The sequence below is a fragment of the Artemia sp. Qi Xiang Cuo genome, chromosome 12, assembly GCF_049724085.1.
Source record: "Artemia sp. Qi Xiang Cuo chromosome 12, ASM4972408v1, whole genome shotgun sequence".
NCBI classification, from domain to species: Eukaryota; Metazoa; Arthropoda; class Branchiopoda; order Anostraca; family Artemiidae; genus Artemia; species Artemia sp. Qi Xiang Cuo.
Genome location: NC_142805.1, coordinates 26,910,599 through 26,929,612, shown reverse-complemented (window position 1 = coordinate 26,929,612; position 19,014 = coordinate 26,910,599). Strand labels below are relative to the sequence as shown.

Below are 19,014 nucleotides of genomic sequence, written 5' to 3'. Positions count from 1 at the left end.
TGTGTAGGTACTAAAGGAACATTGAACATTTCTTTCTGATTTTATGTGTTTTCACAAGAAACTAGCTTGTCTTTAGCAAACTTAGCCATAGCTAGTTGAAACTCTGCATAAATATCTTCATTTAGGCCTAATTGCGTAGGTACTAAAGGAACATGTGTGTCTCTGTGTGTGTGTTTCTGTGGGTGTGTCTCTGTGTGTGTGTCTCTGTGTGTGTGTCTGTGTGTCTCTGTGTGTGTGTGTCTCTGTGTGTGTGTCTCTGTTTGTGTGTCTGTGTATGTATGTCTGTTTGTGTGTGTCTCTGTGTGTGTGTGTGTGTGTGTGTGTGTGTGTGTGTGTCTGTGTGTGTGTGTGTGTGTGTGTGTGTGTGTGTAAGTTTTTGTGTGTGTGTAAGTTTTTGCGTGTGTGTGTCAGTTTTCATGTGTGTGTGTGTGTAAGTTTTTGTGTGTGCGTGTGAGTTTTTGCGCGTGTGTGTAAGTTTTTGTTTGAATTTAAGTTTTTATGTGAATGTATGTTTTCGTGTGCATATGTATGTTTTTGTGTGTGTGTGTGTGTGTGTGTGTGTGTGTGTGTTTTGTGTGTGTGTGTGTGTGTGGCGTGTGTGTGTGTGTCAGTTTGTGTGTGTGTGTGTAAGTTTTCGTGTGTGTGTGTGTGTGTGTGTAAGTTTTTGTGTGTGTGTGTGTGTTTGTGTGTCTGAGTTTTTTTGTGTTTGTAATTTTTTTCGTGTGTGTGTAAGTGTTTTTGTGTGTGTGTGTGTGTGTGTGTGTGTGTTTGTGTGTGTAAGTTTTTGTGTGTGTGTGTGTGTGCAAGTTTTCGTGTGTGTGTGTAAGTTTTGTGTGTGCGTGTAAGTTTGTGCGTGTGTGTAAGTTTTTGTGTGCATGTAAGTTTTTATGTGCATGTAAGTTTTCGTGTGTATATGTAGGTGTTGTGTGTGTGTGTGTGTGTGTGTGTGTGTGTGTGTGTGTGTGTGTGTGTGTGTGTGTGTGTGTGTGTGTGTGTGTGTGTGTGTGTAGTGTTGTGTGCGTGTGTGTGTGTGTGTAAGTTTTTGTGTGTGTGTGTGTAAGTTGTGTCGTGTGTGTGTGTGTGTGTAAGTTTGTGTATTTGTGTGTGTGTGTGTGTGTGTGTGAGATAGTGTGTGTGTGTGTGTATTTTTGTGCGTGTGTGTTTTTGTTTTTTTTTGTGTTTGTGTTTGTGTTTTTGTATTTGTGTGTGTGCGTTTGTGTGTGTGTGTATGTGTGTGTAAGTTTTTGCGAGTGTGTGTAAGTTTTTGTGTGTGTGTTTGTGTTAGTTTTTGTATGTCTAAGCTCTTGTGTGTGTAAGCTTTGACGTGTATGTGTAAGTTTTCTTGTGTGCGTCTATACGTTTTTGTGTGGATGTAAGTTTTCGTGTGCATGTTTAAGTTTTTGCGTGTGTGTGTGTGTGTCTTTGTGTTTGTAGTGTGTGTGTGTGTGTGTGTGTAAGTTTTGTGTGTGTGTGTGTAAGTGTGTGTGTGTGTGTGTGTGTGTGTGTGTTTGTGTGTGTGTGTGTAAGTTTTTGTGCGTGTGTGTAAGTTTTGTGTGTGTGTGTGTAAGTTTTGTGTGTCTGCTGTGCGTGTGTGTGTGTCTGTGTGTGTGGTTTTTTTTTTGTTTTTGTTTTTTTTTTTTTGTGGTTGTTTGTGTGTGTGTGTGTGTGTTTGTGTGTGTGTGTGTGCGTGTGTGTGTAAGTTTTCGTGTGTGTGTGTATGTAAGTGTGTGTGTGTGTGTGTGTGTGTGTGTGTGTAAGTTTTTGTGCGTGTGTGTGTGTGAGTTTTTGTGTTCATGTGTAAGTTTTTGTGTATGTGTGTGTGTGTGTGTGTAAGTTTTTGTATGTGTGTAAGTTTTGGCGTGTGTGTGTGTGAGTTTTTTTGTGTGCATGTGTTAGTTTTTGTGTATGTGTGTGTGTGTGTGTGTGTTTTTGTTTGTGTTTTTGTTTTTGTGTGTGTTTGTGTGTGTTTTTGTGTGTGTGTGTGTGTGTGTTAGTTTTGTGTGTGTGTGTGTGTGTAAGTTTTTGTGTGCATGTAAGTTTTTGTGTGCATTTTAGTTTTTGTGTGCTTGTGTTAGTTTTCGTGTGTGTGTTTGTGTGTGTTAGTTTGTGTTTGTGTGTGTTTGTAAGTTTTGGCGTGTGTGTGTAAGTTTTCGTGTGTGTGTGTGTGTGTTATTTTTCGTGTGCATGTTTAAGTTTTTGTTTGTGTTATTTTTGGCGTGTTTGTGTAATTTTGCGTGTGTTTGTGTTTAATTTTTGTGAGTGTGTGTGTGTGTAATTTTTTTTGCTTTTTTTTTTGAGTTTTTTTTGTGTTCTTGTGTAAGTTTTTGTGTGTGTGTGTGTGTGTGTGTGTAAGTTTTTGTGTGTGTAAGTTTTGTCGTGTGTGTGTGAGTTTTAGTGTGTGTGTGTGTGTAAGTTTTGTGTGTGTGTGTATGTGTGTGTGTAAGTTTTTGTGTGCATGTAAGTTATTGTGTGCATGTAAGTTTTCGTGTGCATGTGTAAGTTTTTGTATGCTTCCCAAATCATAATTTTCTGAAAGGACACGCCTATGAAAGGTTAAAAAATCTAGCTTAGAAAAGTCAAAAATAGCAAATTAACCATCCCAAATCATAGGTTTCAGTCAACACACACCTACGAATGGCTATGAAATCCTGCTCAGAAAAGTCAAAAAATATCAACCCACACACCCCCAAATCATAGGTTTCAGACATCACACACCTACGAAAGACTAAAAAATCTGGTTATGAAAAGTCAGAAATAGCAAATTACATATCCCAAATCATAGGTTTCAGACAACACTCACCTATGAACGGCTAAGAAACCTAGCTCAGAAAAGTCAAAAATAGCAAACTAGTCATCCCAAACTATATGTTTCAGACAACAAACACCTATGAAAGGCTAAGAAATCCAGCTCAGAAAAGTCAAAAGTAGCAATTCACCCACCTCAAATCATAGGTTTCAGACACTACACACCTATGAAAGACTAAGAAATCCAACTCAGAAAAGCCTGAAATAGCAACCCACACATCCCAAATCATAGGTTTCAGACACCACACACCTACGAAAGACTAAGAAATCCGGGTATGAAAAGTCGAAAATAGCAAACTACACATCCCAAACTATTGGTTTCAGACAACATTCAACTACGAAATACTAGAAAACCTTAGCTCAGAAAAGCCTTAAATAGCAAACTACACATCCCAAATCATAATGTTCTGACAACACATACCTATGAAAGGCTAAGAAACCTATCTAAGAAAAGTCGAAAATAGCCAACTACTCATCCCAAACTCGAAGTTTCAGACACAACACACCTATGAAATACTAAGAAATCAAACTCAGAAAAGCCCGAAATAGTAATTTACATATCCCAAATCATTAGTTTCAGACATAAGTCACATAAGAAATACTAATAAAAAATATCTCATAAAAGTATGATATATCAACATAAAAATCAAAAAACATAATTTTCATAAAAAAAACAACTATTATTGAATAAGAATACTATATATTAAATGTAAAAATATCAAACTGCACCTCACAAATCATAATTTTCTGAAAGGACACACATATGATAGGCTAAGAAATCTAGCTCAGAAAAGTCAAAAATAGCAAATTAACCATCCCAAATCATAGGTTTCAGTCAACACACACCTATGAATGGCTAAGAAATCCAGCTCAGAAAAGTCAAAAAAATAGCAACCCAGACACCCCAAATCATTGGTTTCAGACACCACACACCTACGAAAGGCTAAGAAATCCGGTTATGAAAAGTCGGAAATAGCAAATTACATATCCCAAATCATAGGTTTCAGACAACACTCACCTATGAACGGCTAAGAAACCTAGCTCAGAAAAGTCAAAAATAGCAAACTAGTCATCCCAAACTATAGGTTTCAGACAACAAACACCTATGAAAGGCTAAGAAATCCAGCTCAGAAAAGTCAAAAGTAGCAATCCACCCATCCCAAATCATAGGTTTCATAGAACACACGCCTATGAAAGACTAAGAAATCCTGCTCAGAAAAGTCTAAAATAGCAAAAGACATATCCCATATCATAGGTTTCAGACAACACACACCAACGAAAGACTAAGAAACCTAGCTCATAAAAGTCATAAATAGCAAACTATTCATCCCAGACTATTGGTTTCAGACAACATTCACCTAGGAAATACTAGGAAACCTTAGCTCAGAAAAGCCTGAAGTAGCAAACTACACATCCCAAATCAGCGGTTTCAGACAACACACATCAACGACCGACGGGTGCACGGTGGGGGCACTGGGCGGGCGTGGGGGGGACCAGAGTTCCATTGGGGGCCGGGGGGGCCTGTGGGGCACAGGGTGGGCCTTGGGGGGGCCGGAGGGACTGTTGGGGGCCGGGGGCGGGCCTTTGGGGGTCCGTTGGTCCTTTGGGAGCTCGATGGGCCTTTGGGGGCCCGGGGGTGTCCTTTGGGGGTCTGGGTTGGCCTTTGGGGGCGCCGGTGGCCCTTTGGGAGCTTGGGGGGCCTTTTTGGGACAGTGAGGGCGTTTGGGTGCCTGGGGGACATTTGGGGACCCGTGTAGGGCCTTTGGGACCCCGGTGGTCCGTTGGGAGCTCGATGGGCCTTTGGGGGGCCCGGGGATGGCCTTGGGGGGGCTGTGGAGGGCGTGGGGGGGGCTGGGGCTCTTTGGGACCTTGGGAGACCTTGGGGGCCGGTGTAGGGCCTTTGGGACCCCGTTGGTCCTTTGGGAGCTCGATGGTCCTTTGGGGAGCCCGGGGATGGCCTTTGGGGGTCTGGGTGGGCCTTTGGGGGCGCCGGTGGCTCTTTGGGAGCCCGGGGGACCATTGAGGACCGGGGGGAGGGCCTCTGTGGTCCGGGGGGCCCTTTTGGGGTCCGGGGGCCCTTTGAGGACCAGAGGAGGGCCTTTGAGGGTCTGAGGAGGGCGTTTGGGGGGCTGGGGCGCTGTGGGCGCTGGGGGGCCCTTTGCGTACCGGGGGGCTTCCTTCGGGGTTGGGGTGGGGGATCGGAACCCTTTGGGGTTGGGGTAGAGGACCTCACAACACTGTTCAAATGGAACTTGTGTATTATAACGACCACAGAGTTTCACCCTCAAATTCTCTTCTAAAACATTTCTTAAAATCTTCTTTCAAATGGCTCAAACTGTTTCGCCAAAATAATCCCATAAAATGGATAAAACGGTTTCGCCCAAATAATCCATAAACGTAATTTCAGCGGGTTCCTTTTGTTTGGCATCTCAGCGCTAACGCATTTCAAATTTCTAGGAAACCCTTTCCTACGTTAATCTCTTCATCTCATAAATTTTCCTAGCTAAACTATTAGGGTTTCGTTAGAATATCAATTTATCTCTCCGACTTAAAGCTCCGTGAAGCCGTATTTAAAAATAGAATTTCTATCTCTTTAGACTCCCGCATAATTCCAAGATAACATGTGATGTCAATTATGATTCCTGACACTGAAGATCAATGAAGCCCTATTTAAAAATAAAATATTAATTTTTCTCTCTGTCCTTAAGAATGTTTATCCCTCAGACCTAAGATTAAAGAAGCCTTAATGTTTCTTAATTCTCCACTTCGTGAATCAATAATTTCCCCTAGCGATTATGTAAATCAAGTTCACAGGTGATATTTCTCAGGTTAACCTAACAAAACAAAAATTAATACAATATTGTTTATTCATTAACCCCTTACTCATACATAAGTTTAAAGAAGCCTTAATGTTTATTAATTCTCCCCTTCGTGAATCAATAATTTCCCCTAGCGATTATGTAAATCAAGTTCACAGGTGCTATTTCTCAGGTTAAGCTAACCAAACAACAATGAAGCCATGTTTGTTTCTTAATTCCCCCCTTCCTCAGACCTAAGATTAAAGAAGCCTTAATGTTTCCTAATTCCCTCTTCGTGAATCAATAATTTCCCCTAGCGATTATGTAAATCACAGATTAAAGAAGCCTTAATGTTTCTTAATTTCCCCTTCGTGAATCAACAATTTCCCCTTCGATTACGCAATCAATTTCTCGGAAATTCACTTCCCCATCGATTACGCAATCAAGTTCTCGGAAATTCACTTCCCCCTCGAGTCCTAGATCAATAACATTGTTCCCGTTAGAATTCAATGCGCATGTGCAACCTTCGCCCCGGAGTTATTACACATAGAAACATCAAATAAATCGACCTTGGAAAAAGAGGTCATTGACCCCATTAACCACGTGTTCTCCCTAATGACTCTATGCCCATATATGGACTCCCCGTGGGACCTTTACCCCCTCCTCTACTCCCTTGCCCTGAGGGTTGTGGGGGAGTGTCCTCCTCAAAAACATATTTTGTATTTGGAAATCAACTACGCTGAACAAAACGGCTAACCCAAAATTTTGATTGGATGTGTTTGGTGGAATGATGGTTGTGGGGGGGCTTGTTGCCCTCCAATCACCTTTGACTATTAAAAAGGGCACTAGAACTCTCAATTTCCAATTGAATGAGCCCCTTTTGAAGTTTCTACGACGATCCCTTCCATATGAGTTGCCCAGCTCTAAAGAAAAAAAAAAAATAATAGCACATTGTGCCAACATCGTTCTTATATGCCCTCAGGGCATAACTTAAAACCCTTGCCCCGAGGGTTGTGGGGGAGTGTCCTCCTCAAAAATATATTTTCTATATTTTTCATCCGGAAATCATCTACGCTGAACAAAATGGCTGTCTCAAAATTTTGATTGGATGTGTTTGGGGGAATGATGGGGTGGAGAGGGGGGGATAGTTGCCCTGCAATCACTCTTGACTATTAAAGGGTACTAGAACTCTCAATTTCCAATCGAATGAGCCCCTTTTGAAGTTTCTGCGACAACTCCTTCGATACGAAGTGCCCGACTGAAGAAGGAGAAAGAAACACATTGTGCCCCCATCGTTCTTTACTTAGGCAGCGCTAGCGCGCTGACTATGATAAGATGTGAAGACTTACTGTAGCATATTATTGTAGCAAACTCATTCTCTTGATCACTAGAATGAAACATAAATGAAAAACCCAAAGAATACTCAAATACACACTAAATCTAACCAGTCTTATAGTTAAAAAAAGAAAGAAAAAGATTCCACATATTTAGTCAATTTTGTCATGCGAAAAGGATTTTGTCTAGCAACGTCAATATGGAACCACTCACAATGCGACTTTACCAACACCAGAATTTAGCTAGTGCTAATTTGACCCAATCAGAATTTTCACAGAATTTTTTAGTCGATCAGAAAATCTCATGGAAAATCTGATTGGCTCATATCAGGGCTAACTAATTGCAATGTGAATTCCAGTTGGTAAGCATGATGGAAAGTGGTATTCTGAAAAATATTCTTGAACCTTTATTAAAAAAAAGATACAGATACTATTTGCCTTTGGTCCTCATAATATCATAAATGAGCCTTCACATAGCTCAAGTGGAGCTAGCCCATCGGTTCATAGATATGAGACGTTTGCCTCGACTGTTACGTCATTTTTTTTGTTCATTTAAACTCAAGTCAGTAGAAGACAAATAATGCAAGGGACTGTAATGAATAGTTTTTAACGCATTGGCAAAATGACGTCCTCTATTTTTTCTACACAAATGCTCATATTTAGTATTATAAACGCCAAAATATTATTAAAACACATTTATCGCAAATTGCAAAAGAATATGGTATACGTAACAAATTAGTTATTAAATAGAGTGACATCTTGGAAAATACAATCGATTTATGATTTCACTTCGCGTTCCTGTCATTCGGTTTACTAAATTACCAGTGTTACTTAGAACGTCAAGATTCCAAAATATGTAGAAGCAATGTTAACTGTTTTATTCGAGCCCCTTAAAACTCTGTTCAACATAAAGCTAGTTACTATAGACAACTTTATCTTCCAGCTGCATTATAGATTCACAGTAGCTGCTCTTGTCATATTCGCAGTAGTAGTTAGTCTAACTCAGTTTGTTGGTCAATCCATCCAATGCATCATGGATGATTCATCGACACTTAGATACCACACGACTTATTGCTGGATTCATTCGACATTTATCCTTCCGCATAAGCTAAACGGGACAGTTGGTGAAGATATTGTGTATCCAGGTGTTGGAACATACACTGATGAACTTGAAAAAAAGTATATTGGATATTACCAATTTGTTCATTTTTTTCTGCTCCTCCAAGCCGCACTATTTTATATTCCACACTACATATGGAAAAGCTGGGATTCTAAAAAAATCGAAATGCTGGTACAGGACTTGAATCAAAGTTTGTGGTTTCGAGAAGAAGAAGAAGACCTAACAGAAGGAAATCACGAAGAAGCGCAAAAATTACTCGGAAATTATTTCAGAAGCAATTTATGGGCCAATAATATGTATGCACGGGTATACTTTATTTGTGAAATTTTGAATTGCTTGAATGTATTTTTCCAAGCTTATCTTATAGACATTTTTCTTGGTTACGAATTCACGAGATATGGAAGACAAGTGGTGCAGTTCCTTTACCAGCATCCTATTGATAGAATCGATCCAATGTCTAGGATCTTTCCAAAACAGGTAAAATGTACTGCTTATAACTGGGGTGGAACGGGAACCATTCAAAAAGCAGATATACTATGCTTGCTGCCTTTAAATATATTTAATGAGAAGATATACGTGTTCTTGTGGTTCTGGTTTATTGTTCTATTCTCACTGTCTCTTCTTGTACTGATTTATAGAGCATCGGTGTTTTGTAGTGAGACTACACGCCAATTATCGCTTTGCATGCGAGCCAGACTTGCATCTGACAATGATGTTATTACAGTGAATAAAAAATGTAAAGTTGGGGATTGGTTTTTGCTCATCCAACTAGCAAGGAATATAGATCCAGTAGATTTTAAAGTCTTTATCAAAGATTTAGCTGCTGACTTCAAAAGTACAAAGTCCAAATGACCTGATAATTGAAAAGTATCGCCTGATGGTCTGGATTACAGAACCTAAGCATTAAAATTTATTAGCTTCTGGTTTAATTACAAACAAAGTCGTGAATTATTTGAAGGTTACACATAACCCAATCCATACAAAATCAGAGCTGAAAAATTAAACCGTTGAATCCCGCAAAATTTATTGCAAACGCTATCTAAATTACGAATTAGTTTTGGGTGGCAAAATGACGAGGAAGATGAATATTAGTTCTATTGTTATGGGATAGGGGAGCACCCATAGTTGAAAAACCTGAATTTGAGCTGGTTTCTGAATGATGGTGTTATAAATAAAATTTACGATAAGCAATTAGATATAGGAGTTAGCTTTTAAATGAACCCCACTAGGTACGAAGAAAAACAGAGGACACAGCGCTACCCATGCAAAAAAGTGATCTTCCTTGTTTTTTGAGGTGGGAGGGGGGGGGCTGTAAACTTTTTGTTTTGATCCGACGCCGTTTTCGAGGGGTTTTAGGCTATTTCTTAAAATTCTTGTAAATTTGTTTTCAGAATAACATTTCACTACTAAGATTAATCGAAGCAATAATTACCATCCCTGGATAGAAAACAAATGACCAATTTTTAAGACGTATCTTTAAACTTTTGGTTACTATGGGCCATGGTTCACTATTTACTAGGTTGTAGTTGTCACTGCAACGATGATCATCTCCTATAACCTTACAACGGTTAACCAGATTCTCAAAATGATCCACCCATCACTCTTTAAGTCTTTTCTTTTCACTATTAAGGTCCCATTTCTATCTTTAACTGGGATTAAAGGAAAAAACAAGCTTTTTCAACTGAAAGTAAGGAGCAACATTAAAACTCAAAACGAACAGAAATTATTAAGTTGAGCTTCAGAGCATTCATTTATTATACTGCTTCTTTTTGAGAAATAGATCGTTTTGTAATTAGTGATTTTTGGGAGAAAGAGCGGTTTTGTGTTATATTAAAAAAAAAAAATAACATTTGTAAGAAAATACAACGGTATTTGATCACATCTTAAATGATGTAACGACAAACACTATGCTTTCTAAAAGCCAGAATATAATTTGTACTTTACTGAAAAAAATTCAAATTAATTTACTGAAAAAAAGTGCATTGTCAGTTTAATATACATATGCTGATATTTATTTCTTAAAATGTTAATTAATTTTTGATTTCTTAAAGTTATAAAAGTGAAAACTTTTAAACGAATTTTTTTCAGTAAAGTACAAATTACATTCTGGCTTTTAGAAAGCATAGGGTTTAGAACCCTACTCAGATTAATTTTTGCTCGTTTTGAGTTTGACTTATTTTAATTTCTGTTTGTTTTGGGTTTCGTTTATTTATTGATACTGATTTGTGGTAGTTGTATGCTTGGTAGATTATTTGATTCTATTTTTCTTCATTTTTGGTTTAATGGAGTTCTTTCCTTTTTTTTTGAAAAACTTATCTTGTGCAAAAGTTTTTTTGATTAATTTCTGTTCATTTTATATTGACATTAAATAAAAAAAAAAATTTTTTAGACTGAAAGTAAGGAGCGACATTAAAACTTAAAACGAACAGAAATTATTCCGTATATGAAAGGGGCTGTCCCCTCCTCAACGCCTCACTCAAATTTTAATTTTCTTTTGCTAAATGGCTGTCTCTAAATTTGCTTCTGACGTAATTTACAAATTAACCTACGTAACGAACTTCTATGTTCGTATATTTTTCTTCCGGTAAAAAATACAAAGTTGCAGATTTTTGCAGATATGAGCTTGAAACCTATGTTATAGGGTTTTCTGATATGCTGAATCTGACGGTGTGATTTTCATTAAAATTCTTTCACTTTTAGGGGATGTTTCCCCCTCTTTAAAAAATCAGGTAAATTTTCTCAGGCTCGTAGCCTTTGATGAGTAATACTAAACTGAAAAAAATTCATATATTTAGAATCAGCATTATAAGCCCATCCTTTTGATACATTTATTGACATCAAAGTTCCGTTTTTAAAAGTTTCGATTACTATTGAGCCGTATCACTTGTTTTTTTTATTGTTTTTTTATTACGTATATGTTATTACGAATATGATAGGGTTCTCCCCTTAGTCAATACCACGCTCCTAACGTTAAAAGTTAAAAAAAATTTAATTCACAAACCCCTGAATCCCAAAGGCCGTTAGAATAGATAGCTCTTTTGAAAGCACTAAAAAAAAACTGTAGCGTAAAGAGCGAGGTATTGACTTGGGGGAGAACCCCCTCATATACATTATAATTTCTGTTCATTTTAAGTTCTAATGTTGCTTCTTACTTTCAGTTGAAAAAACTTGCTCTTTTTAATTTAATTTCTGATCGTTTTTTAAATAATGCTTGGAAATCCGGCACCCCCTTCATAGAAATCTCCCTTACCCCAAAGAAACATCCTCCACGGAAAAATTCTCCCGAGTACCCCCCTCCTCCAGCCCCCCCCCCCACCACCAAAAAATTCTGCCGGAAAATGTCTGTATACGTCCCAATAACCAATACAATATGTAAGCAATGGGCAAAGTTCATAGCTTGCAGCCCTTCCCCTGGGAACTGTGGGGGATTAAGTCATCGTAAAAGACATACTTTTTAAATTTTCGACTATGCTGAACAAAATGGCTATCTCAAATTTCAATTGGGTGACTTTGAGAAAAAAATGAGCGTGGGAGGGGGCCTAGTTGCCCTCCATTTTTTTTGGTCACTTAAAAAGGGCACTAGAACTTTTAATTTCCGTTCCAATGAGCCCTCCTACGGTATTCTAGGACCACTGGGTTAATACGATCACCCCTGGGAAAAAAACAAAACAAAAAAAACAACAAAAAAACACGCATCCGTGATCTTTCTTCTTGCAAAAAATGCAAAATTCCACATATTAGTAGATAGGAGCTTGAAACCTCTACAGTAGGGTTCTCTGATACGCTGAATATGATGGTGTGAATTTCATTAAAGTTATATAATTTTTAGGGGGTCTTTCCCCCTTTTTTCGAAAATCAGCCAAATTTTCTCCGGCGCGTAACTTTTGATGGGTAAGATTAAACTGGATGAAACTTATATATTTGAAATTAGAATTAAAATCTGATTATTTTGATGTATCTATTGGTACCAAAATTCCGTTTTTTAGACTTTCGGTTACCATTGAGCCGGGTTGCTCCTTACTTACAGTACGTTACCACGAACTGTTTGATAGTCTTTTTCAAACATTTCGTGTAACGAACTGTAATTAAGGAGCGACCCGGCTCAATGGTAACCAAAACTCTAGAAAATGGGATTTTGACATCAACAGATACATCAAAAGAATCAGATTTTAATGCTGATTTCAAATATATAAGTTTAGTCCTACGCATCAAAAGTTACACGCCTGAGAAAATTAGGCTGATTTTCGAAAAAAGGGGGAAAGACCCCCTAAAAGTATATAACCTTAATGAAATTCACACCATCATATTCAGCGTATCAGAGAACCCTACTGTAGAGGTTTCAAGCTCCTATCTACAAAAATGTGGAATTTTGCATTTTTTGTCAGAAGAATTATCACGGATGTGTGTTTATTTGTTTTTTTTTTTGTTTTTCCCAGGGGTGATCGTATCGGCCCAGTGGTCCTAGAATATTGTGGGTGGGCTCATTGGAACGGAAATTAAAAGTTCTAGTGCCCTTTTTAACTGACCAAAAAATGGAGGGCAACTAGGCCCCCTCCAACGCACATTTTTTCCCAAAGTCACCATGATCAAAATTTTGAGATAGCCATTTTGTTCAACATGGTCGAAAATATGATAACTATGTATTTTAGGATGAATTAATTCCCCGAAGTCCCCGGGGGGAGGGCTGAAAGTTATAACTTTACCCAATGTTAACATATGGTATTGGTTATTGGGAAGTATAAAGACGTTTTCAGGGGGGATTTTTTTTTGTAGTGGGGGGAGGGGGGTGGATTGGGGGTTATGCGGGAGGATCTTTCCATGAATGAAGTTTCATGGGGGAAGGGACACTGCTATGAAGGGGGCGCCAGATTTCCCAGCATTCTTTAAAAAAAGACCAGAAGTTAAATAAAAAAAAAAGTTTTTCAACTGAAAGTAAGGAGCAACATCACAACTTAAAATGAACAGAAAATATTACGTCTATGATTGGGTTCACCGCCTAGTCAATACCTCGCTCTTTAAGCCAAAGATGTTTTAGTACTTTCATAAGAGCTATTTATTCTAATTATCGGCCTTTGTGATAAGGGTCATTTTTAATGAATTGGAATAAAATTCGAAATTTAGCTTAAAGAGCAAGGTATTGACTAGGGGGCGAACTACCTAATATACTTATTATTATATAAATATAATAATATAATAATACACCTAATATAATAATACTTATTAAGAATATATGAATATGGAAGTTCGTTACGTAAGTTAGTTCGTAAGTTACGCATATCTATTGCTAATAAAAACGTTCGTACATAAAATTAAACAAGTTTCGAGAAAGCCATTTAATCAAATAAAAGTGAAATTAATATGAACATTTTGTTGTAAATATTCATGAGGTGAGCCAAAATCAAAACCTGTATTAATTCAAAAACGTTCAAAAATTAAATAAAAAAACAAGTTTTTTTTTAACTGAAAGTAAGGAACGACGTTAAAACTTAAAACGAACAGAAATTATTCCGTATATGAAAGGGGATGTCCCCTCCACAACGCCTCGCTCTTTACGTTCTTTCTCACAAATCTATTTTTTTTAAACAATAAAAAATTTAGCTTAAGGAGCGAGGCGTTGCGGAGGGGACAGCCCCTTTCATATACGGAATAATTTCTGTATTGGTATTTCTGTATAGTATTGGTTTTGGTTTATTGGAAAGCCATTTAACACGAGAAAAGTAAAATTAATATGCAAATTTTGTTTTACTTATTCAATGACAGTGAGCCAAAATAAAAGCTGCATTAAATAAAAAGCAATTAGAAATTAAATAAAAAAACAAGTTTTTTTAACTGAAAGTAAGGAGCGACATTAAGACTTAAAACGAACAGAAATTATTCCGTATATGAAAGGGGCGGTCCTCTCCTCAACGCCTCGCTCTTTACGCAAAAGTTTTTTATTGTTTTAAAAAATAAAGTTGTAAGACAGAGTCAAACTTTAGCGTAAAGAGCGAGGCGTTGAGGATGGGACAGCCCCTTTCATATACGGAATAATTTCTGTCCGTTTTAACTTTTAATGTCGCTCCTTACTTTCAGTTAAAAAAACTTGTCTTTTTTATTTAATCAGGGAGAAAGCCTGATTCTCTTCTGAAGCTAAATAGCCACTAAGCACTTTCGATATATTAAAAAGGGCACTAGCCCTTCGATTTTCCAATTGAATGAGCCCTTTTTGAAGTTTCTACGACAAAGCTTTCATGAAAAACTTTATATGCCCCCTGGGCATAGCTTGCACATGTTTTCGAGAGTGTCCCCCTCAAAAACATAATTTCTATCTGGAAATCAACTACGTTGAAGAAAATGGCTATCTGAAAATTTTGATTGGATGTGTTTGGGGAAATGGTGGGCGTTGAAGGGGTGTTAGTTGCCTTCTAAGCCCTTTTGACTATTAAGAAGGGCACTAGTCATTCCAATTTCCAATCAAATGAGCCCTTTTCGAAGTTCCTACGACAACTCTATCGACACGAAGTGCCCTGGTCTAGAAAAAAAAAAAAAAAAAAAAAAAAAAAAAAAAATTGGGCCAACATCGTTCTTTACTTAGGCAGCACTACTGCACAATGAAACATAAATGGAACACCCAAAGAATACTCAAAAACACACTAAATCTAACCAGTCTTGCAGTTTAAAAAAAAAAAAGATTCGACAAATTTAGCCAATTTCGTCATGTGAAAAGGACCTAGCAACGTCAATATGGAACCACTCACAATGAGACTTTACCAACACCAGAATTTAGCTAGTGCTAATTTGACCCAATCAGAATTTTCACAGAATTTTTTAGCTGATCTGAAAATCTCATGGAAAATCTGATTGGCTCATATCAGGGCTAACTAATTGCAATGTGAATTCCAGCTGGTAAGCATGATGGAAAGTGGTTATCTCAATTATGTTCTTGAACGTTTCTTAAAAAAAAGATGCGGATACTATTTGCCTTTGGTCCTCGTAAAATCATAAGTGCACCTTCACATAGCTCAAGTGGAGCTAGCCCATCGGTTCATAGATATGAGACGTTTGCCTCGACTGTTACGTCATTTCTTTCTATTAATTTATACTCCAGTCAGTAGGAGACAAATAATGCAAGGGACTGAAATGAGTAGTTTTTAACGTATCGGCAAAATGACGTCTTCTATTTTTCTACACGAATGCTCATATTCAATATAATAAACGCCAAAATATTATTAAAACACATTTATCGCTAATTGCAAACAAATATGGTTTGCGTAACAAATTAGTATCAAACAGTTCGTGGTAACGAACTGTAAGTAAGGAGCGACCCGGATCAATAGTAACTGAAACTGTAAAAAAAGGAACTTTGATACTAATAGATATTTCAAAAGAATCAGATTTTAATTCTGGTTTCAAATATATAAGTTTCATCAAGTTTAGTCCCACCCATCAAAAGTTACGCGTCTGAAAAAATTTGCCTGATTTTCGAAAAAAGGGGGAAACACCCCCTAAAAGATATAGAACCTCAATGAAAATCACACCATCAGATTCAGCGTATCAGACAACCCTATTGAAGAGGTTTCAAGCTCCTATCTGCAAAAATGTGGAATTTTGTATTTTGTTGCCAGAAGAAAGATCACGGATGCGTGTTTATTTTTATTATTATTTTTTCTCCCCAGTGGTGATTGTATCGACCCAGTGGTCCTAGAAAATCGTAGAAGGGCTTATTTGAACGGAAATTAAAAGTTTTACTGCCCTTTTTAAGTGACCAAATAAAATGGAGGGCAACTAGGCCCCCTCCCACGCTTATTTTCCCCCAAAGTCACCCGATAAAAATTTTGAGATAGCTATCTTTGTTCAACATGGTCGAAAATATAGTAAATATGTCTTTTAGGATGACTTAATCCCCCAAAGTTCCCGGGGGAAGGGCTGAAAGTTATGAATTTTACCCAATATTTACATATAGTATCGGTTTTTAGGAGCTATACAGACGTTTTCAGGGGGGACTTTTTCTGGTTGTGGGGAGGGGACGGGGTGAGTCGGGGGTTATGTGGGGGGATCTTTTCATGCAGGAAGTTTTCATGGGGGAAGGGACAGTGCTATGAAGGGGGCGCCGGATTTCCGAGGATTATTTAAAAAAACAAGCAGAAATTAAAAAAAGTCTTTCAACTGAAAGTAAGGAGCAACATCAAAACTTAAAACGAACAGAAATTATTACGTATATGATTGGGTCCGCTCCCTCTTCAATATCTCGCTCTATAATCCAAAGATTTTTTAGTGCTTTCATAAGAGCTATTTATTCTAATTATCGGCCTTTGTGATTAAGGATTGGAACAAAATCATTTTTAATGAATTGGAACAAAATTCAAACTATACCGTAAAGAGCGTGGTATTAGCTAGGGGGCGAACCCCCTAATATACGCAATCAAAATATATGAATATAGAAGTTCAATACGTAAGTTAATTCGTAAGTTACGTATATTTATTACTACTTTCGAGAAAGCCATTTAACCAAATAAAAGTAAAATGATTATGCAAATTTATAACAACTTTCGAGAAAGCCATTTAACCAAATAAAAGTAAAATGATTATGCAAATTTTGTTTTTAATTATTCATGTATGGTGAGCCAAAATAAAAACCTGCATGAATTCAAAAAGTTCAAAAATTCAATTAAAAAACAAGTTTTTTTACTGAAAGTAAGGAGCGACATTAAAACTTAAAACGAACATAAATTATTCCGTATATGAAAGGGGCTGTCCCCTTCTCAACACCACGCTCTTTACGCAAAAGTTTTTTATTGTTAAAAAAATATGTTGTGAGAAAGAGTCTAACTTTAGCGTAAAGAGCGAGGCGTCGAGGAGGGGACAACCCCTTTCATATACGGAATAATTTCTGTTTGTTTTAAGTTTTAATGTCGCTCCTTAGTTTCAGTTAAAAAAAAATTAGTTTTTTTATTTAATAATTAAACAGAGTGACGCATTGGAACATACAATCAATTTGTGATTCCACTTCACGTCCCCTTTTGTAATTATGCACTGATACGTCCTCTTTTTTCTTTTTTTTTCTTTTTTTTTGCTTGTGGGGTACTAGAACATAATATAGAACTATTTAAAGGCCCATTTTAAAGGAAATTGGTATATATAATGCCTTTTGTAATTAACAAGACCCAGTGTTTAAAACGAAATCAATTTTCGACCAAAAACTTCATCTTCATATACAAGATGATAAATGACGTCATAATCGCAGCTTACAACCTTAAATGACGTTAAAAGTAAAAACTATATGATGTTCTTAGTTATAATGATGTCAGTATGCAATTTTGTCATACCGTCAGTATGTAAAAGGGTGTCAGGTCACGTCGCCTTAACAGTTGAAGTTGGTTATTTGTGATGGTGTCATTTATAGTGTGGGCTAGAACGAACTCTAGCCGATAGTATCCAAAATATTAAAATAAAATGCAACTTTGACAACAACTGAAAACAAGTATGTTTTGAAAAGTTACTTCTCTGGGGTATGGTGCCATATTTGACTGACTTCGCTTTCTGATTCCCTGTGGTTCGTTCTTTACTATTCCAACTATGCAAAAAAAAAAAAATGCCTGTGTATCAAAGCTAAGATGCAACAGTATACTTCTTGCTTCTGGTTTCTTTGAAGATGAGATACCCAACAAAGTTCTTACTGTCATTCTCAATCCATAGCTTTTTGTGCCATAATAGCCTAAGGTATTGAATTTTTTTCCGAGTGTCTTATCAGAGGGTCTCAGCAGCAGTGATCCTGGAAAAGAAGCGAGCACCTTTGTGTTCAGCTAATAAAATGACAACTCAACAAAATTCATTCAGGCAACACGTCTTACTGACAATTCGTCATGACACATGGATGAAGGTGGCAAAGGAAGTATCGGGGATAGAGCAAACAAAGCCTTGTTGGGCCATTTTCGATTGTTTAAATGATAGATTTAAAATAAAGAGGATAATCAATAGAGCTATGAATAGATGCAAGTTTAGAAATATTATCGATGCAGGATTATTTGTGATCTTTCAAACAAAAGATGAATCCCTAGCAGCTTATTCTAACCACACTTGGACGTTCAGAAATTAAATACACAGATGCAAATACGTTATTTTCTCCGCGATAACCTTCAAGATGGTCTAAAACTAATGTCATCTCTGTTAGTCTTTTATGTGCACTACCAATAGGAAAATTTAGGTTCTTTGTCAGCATTTCTATTCTATTAGATTCCCACATTTTCCAAATATAGCGTGGGATGTAGAACAATGATGCTTGCAGGAGCAGAAAAAATACCACAAACTCATAGTATTTAATGAACTTAGCTTTTTCTTTTCCCGTGTGTGGTCCAATACCTGGGTACGCGATATCTACGCAAACTCTTTTTTATCAACGCACTTGTTTCTGGAAGAATGAATTTTGGATGAATCCAGCAATAAAGTCGTAGCTTATTTTTCATAAGTCTCCGATGGTACAATGGTAAGCATACCCCCTTTTCAACCAGGTGACTAGGGTTCGATCCCCCGCTGGAGGAAGTTTTTAATATATTGACTTTAAATTTAACTGTACAAGCCTATAGTTAGGTTAACTATATAAGTTAGCATAGGCAAGGGTTCGTTCTTTATTATAAATGCTAGCTACCGCTGCAACTCGGATCACTGGAACCCAGATAAGCTACTACGGGCTCGAGCGCATTCTTTACTATAATCGGTTAGACTCTATTTTTAGGTATTATGGGCTACTTTATTTCAAAGTGTTGGACGTCATCGTCTCTTGCTAGGTTGCAAGCTACCACTGCAACCTGGATTACTATGAGGTAGCCACCGTTCTTTTTTATAAAGTATAACAAGCTATTTTAGTAATAAGTGGTTCAAAGCTTGCGTGACGCAGTGGATAGCGAGTTGGAATTTTACTCTGAGGGTGTCAGGTTTGTACTATGTTATTACATCATATAAGTATCTTTTATGACATCAT

General features: G+C 37.3%; 1 protein-coding gene across 1 annotated transcript; it reads left to right on the top strand.

Annotated features, from left to right (window-relative positions):
- The first annotated feature begins 7,802 nt into the window (after nucleotides 1-7,802).
- LOC148945946 (innexin inx2-like) lies at nucleotides 7,803-8,909 on the top strand. The gene has a single exon (XM_089097557.1). It carries the CDS (start codon nucleotides 7,803-7,805, stop codon nucleotides 8,907-8,909), a length of 1,107 nt encoding a protein of 368 aa, XP_088953683.1.
- The last annotated feature ends 10,105 nt before the right edge of the window (nucleotides 8,910-19,014 follow it).

Bases quoted from the DNA above. Each gene is read 5' to 3' on its own strand.
- LOC148945946 (XM_089097557.1), top strand. From the start codon at position 7,803: ATGTTAACTGTTTTATTCGAGCCCCTTAAAACTCTGTTCAACATAAAG.